General features: G+C 53.4%; 1 protein-coding gene across 1 annotated transcript in view; it reads left to right on the top strand.

Moving 5' to 3' along the window:
- The window catches only part of GJD3 (gap junction protein, delta 3, 31.9kDa), a 2,415-nt gene extending 1,013 nt beyond the window's left edge, over positions 1-1,402 (top strand). The window contains exons 2-3 of the mRNA XM_011929953.1: positions 51-218; positions 1,182-1,402. Of these exons, the coding sequence (XP_011785343.1) occupies positions 51-218; positions 1,182-1,402 (389 nt within the window). The remainder of the gene's footprint in view (positions 1-50; positions 219-1,181) is intronic.
- The last annotated feature ends 2,802 nt before the right edge of the window (positions 1,403-4,204 follow it).

Below are 4,204 nucleotides of genomic sequence, written 5' to 3' on the forward strand. Positions count from 1 at the left end.
CGAGACCTGGCCATCTAGGGGCGGGCCCCGCCTCGCGCGGGCTGGACTAGAGGGCCGGACCCCGCCACCTCCGCCGTCCGCACCGCAGAAACCGGAAGCTGCTTCCACCAGTGCTGTCGTGGGACCTGCCCTGGCGGGAGACGCGCTGTGGGGACGGCCCGCGGGCGGCATCGCACTTGCCTCGTACTGCCTCCCAGTGGCTGCAGGCGGCACCTGGGGCAGGCCGAGCTGGGGGCGGAGAACGAACTCAGGCAGGTCCTGGATGCCACCACCCAGGTGGAAAGGAAGGAGACCAGGGCCCTGAGAGAGAGTGGACCTGAGGGGGACAGCAGAGCGGAAGGTGGAGGGTGGTTGTTTTACTGGGGACAAAAACAACTGTGATGCCAGCATTCTCAGGCACTCTCTGTGTGGAGAAAGTGGTCCCCGTGTGGGCCCTCTGTGAGTGTGCACACACGGACACATGAGCACTGCGAGCTGTGTGCACGGCCACCTGTACAGCCTGTGTGAACGCCGTGCATGTGCGCGCATGTGTACACCCTGCGTGAGGCCCACTTGTGCACACAGACACACGTAACCCTTCCGGGTGATCTGCGTGCACACGCACATAGACACATGTATGCCCCGGGAGAGCTGTGTGCTCACATCCTTGTGAGCTTCGTGTGAGTGCGTTGTGCACACACGCACACGTGCATCCTGCGTGGGCTGCGTGTGCACACCTGTACACAGAAACATCCTTGTGCACTATGTGTGCATGTGTACAGCCTGCGTGACCTCCATGTGTGCACACGTGTGTGTGTGATCTCTGATATGCACTGCGGGGGTGGCCAGGGTCCGATGCCAGCAGCAGCCACAATGGCTCCCTCCCTACCACCCTAACCCAGCCCACCTGCCAGGGCATCACAGAAGGTCTGTCCCCCTCCCAAGAGACCCCGCCCAGGGAGGGAAGAGGAGGAGAGGCTCCCCTTCCCAGGGCCGGCCTCAATCCACGGGAGCCTATGAGCACATCCTCACTGTCCGCCTTGTGGCGAGGCGGGGGCTAGGCCCTTTCATGGAGGTGGGGTGGGGGTGGGCGGCGGGCCAGAGGGCAACCCAGACGTGTTATGCCTCCCTCCTCCATCTGCATCCTCCCCGCCGCTACTGCTCCCCCAGGCTATAAACGGGAAAGTCTCTTCTGTCCTCAGGAGAAAGCTCCCAAAACACGCGCTGCCGGCCCAGCCTTCCCTTTGGACCACTCCCTTCTTCCTTGCGGGCATTGGAAGAGCTGCTGCCTATGCAGCGCATCCCCCTCCTGTGTCTCCGCTCCCGTCTGCCCTCCACCTTCACCAGCCAGTGGGCTGCTCTCCATGAGATCACCCAGGACCTAAGTGACAAATCCAGGGGCCATCATTGGACTGCACCTTGAGGGCGTCCCCGCATCCTGCCGACCAGGCTGTACGTTCCCCGCTATCACCCCACCCTGTCCTTCTGAGTTCCTGGCCTCGTTCTCAGCTCTCCTGTGCCCCGCACAGCTGTGGGAGGTCTTTCTGAATAGCTCCCCCGCTACTTAAACCCGGGGCTGGGGGCAGCACCCCTGCCCTCAGGGTGAGTCCAATGCCTCACAAGGCTTCCTTCTGAAGCCCTGCCCCCGTCAGGCCTCCGACCCCACAGCACAGGCTTCCAGGTGTGCTCAGAACCATAGGGAATTTTCTGTTCTAACAAGCACCAGGCCTGCTTGCTGCCAAGCGTTTGAACGTGCTGTTCCTTTGCCCAGAGCAGCCGCTGCTTCCTGCAGCCTTCTCCTCCCCTAGTTAATGCCCCTCCACCTTTTGTTGTCACTTGGGAAGGAAATAGACACCTTCAAGGAAAGGGCTTCCCTGGTAGCCCCCACCCCAAGACAGAGCTGGATGCCTGTTGCTTCCCTAGGGGGAGCACTTCTCCTGCAGGATGGCGTTGCTCTCTCCCCTTCCATGGCACGTAGTATGTGTTCAGTAAATATGTGTTGGATGAGAAACTGAAGGTGTCCGCAGGCCCGCACCATTGCCATGCCCGAACACTGTCCATGCTATGGTGAGCACCATCTCTCTGATGACAGTTCTGTGTCCACAACCCAGACCCCTCCACACAAACTCAGATGGGGCTGTGTCGCTGTTTTCCAGATGTATTCATTCAACAAATATTTGTAGAGTACCTACTATGTGTCAGGTGATGTTCAAGATCAGCATCATCCAATGGAAATAGCGTGTGAGCCATGTATGTAGTTTCAACTTTTTCATTAGCCACATTAAAAATGTAAAAGGAAACAAGTGAAATTAATTTTAGTCATGTATTTTCTTTAACCTAGTATATCCAAAATATTTTCATCTTAATGCCTCATCGATATTAAAAAGTATTAAGGAGATAGTTTACATTCTTTTTTTCATACTAAGTCTTCCAAATCTGCACCCACCTAGCCAATTCTTTCCTCTAGAGATTTAACAATGAGCCGAGATAGTGCCCCTGCACTCCAGCCTGGGCTACAACAGGAGACTCCGTCTCAAAATAAATTAAATTAAATTAAAAAGAGACTTAGCTGAGAGGGGCCTCCTCTTCCAGGAAGGCATCTAAGCCCTGCCCCAGGCCTGGTTCAGGGCCTCTGCCCTGCACTCCCATAGGCCTGTCAAGCCTGTTGCAGCCCTGCCCAGGGGACATCTGGTCACCTTCCTCTGGCTCAGTCTCCCTGCGGAGGATGGGCCGTGGCTCAGTGCAAAGCACATCAGCCCTGGAGGACCATACTCCACAGCAGTGGATCTCAACTGGAGGTGATTTTGTCCCCTAAAGGGACATTTAGCAATGTCTGGAGACATATTTGGTTGTTACAGCTGGGGTGGGGGAGAAGCACCACTAGGGTTTCATGGGCGGAAGGTTGGAGATGTTGCTTAGTATCCTGCAATGCACAGGACAGCCCCCACAACCTGGCTCCGATCTTCATATTGGTGCTGAAGCTGAGCAACTCTGCTCAACAACAGTGAACTGTCGAGCACTGAGAACAACTCCAAGAGAGGTTCCCAACAGCAAGGGCGCTACCCCAAGGGGCACTTTGTAAATGTAGGGGCCACTGATTTGTTTTCACAATGATGGGGGACCCCATTGGCATTTAGTAGGCAGGAGCTATGGATGTCAAGATAGCCTCTCAAAATAAAAACCTGCCAGGCACAACTTTTTATTTTTATTTTTATTTTTATTTTTTGAGACAGGTCTCCGTCTGTTGCCCAGACTAGACTGCAGTGGTGTTATCACGGCAGCCTCAACCTCCAGGGATCCAGCAACTCTCCCACCTGAGCCCGCCCAAGTAGCTGGGACCACAGACACACACTACCAGGCTAGGCTAATTTTTGTATTTTTTTGTAGAGACAGGGTTTCCTGATGTTGCCCAGGCTGGTCTTGAACTCCAGGACTCAAGTGATCCGCCAGCCTCTGCCTCCCAAAGTGCTGGGATTACAGGCATGAGCCACTGCACCTGGCCTCAGACACAACTTTAGAATGTCCAACTGGACATTGGCATAAGTGAAAAACCTGGGCCCAAATCTCGTTTTACATGTAAAACATTAAGGGTTTTGTCTGGGCTTTTTTTTGCATAGTTTTATTATAAATCAAACATGCCGATTTTTATCCCAACATCCACCCATGCTCTTTAGTGTTCCTGGGCTTCTTGTACAGAATGGCTTCCAACCTTCTTCTTTCAAATTTAAATGTATTCATTCAAAAGAGGGGCAAGCATTAATGTATTGAAACACATAGCACTGCCCCTCAATTTATCCTTTATGATACGGTTGTGACAACATATTGATTTGTGAAATCACTTGTACAGGTACAGTATGTTAAATATCATTTCAGACTCAAAGATGTTAGAAAATATTTACTGGAGGAAAAGCGCCTGGGTCCACACGGTTGCCTCAAGCCTGGTGCGGCCGTTCAGTCAAGCAAGGCGCTGCCGCCACCTGGTGGTTAACGTAGAAATGGCAGGCAACCCCTAGCAGAAGGAACCCTTTGCCTTACCCCCATGCCCTCCAGACCCCCACACCACTTGGAGGCAGAGGGCTGGGCTCCTAAGCTTCCATCCCAATCCTGTGTTCTTGTTAGGTTTCTTTCTTTTCTTCTTTTTCTTCTTACTTTATTTCTTTTTTTCTTTCTTTTCTTCTTTCCTTTTTTCTCTCCTCCTCCTCCTCCTCCTTCTCCTCCTCCTTCT

Source organism: Colobus angolensis, unplaced genomic scaffold, assembly GCF_000951035.1.
Source record: "Colobus angolensis palliatus isolate OR3802 unplaced genomic scaffold, Cang.pa_1.0 Scaffold83, whole genome shotgun sequence".
In the NCBI taxonomy this organism is placed as follows: domain Eukaryota; kingdom Metazoa; phylum Chordata; class Mammalia; order Primates; family Cercopithecidae; genus Colobus; species Colobus angolensis.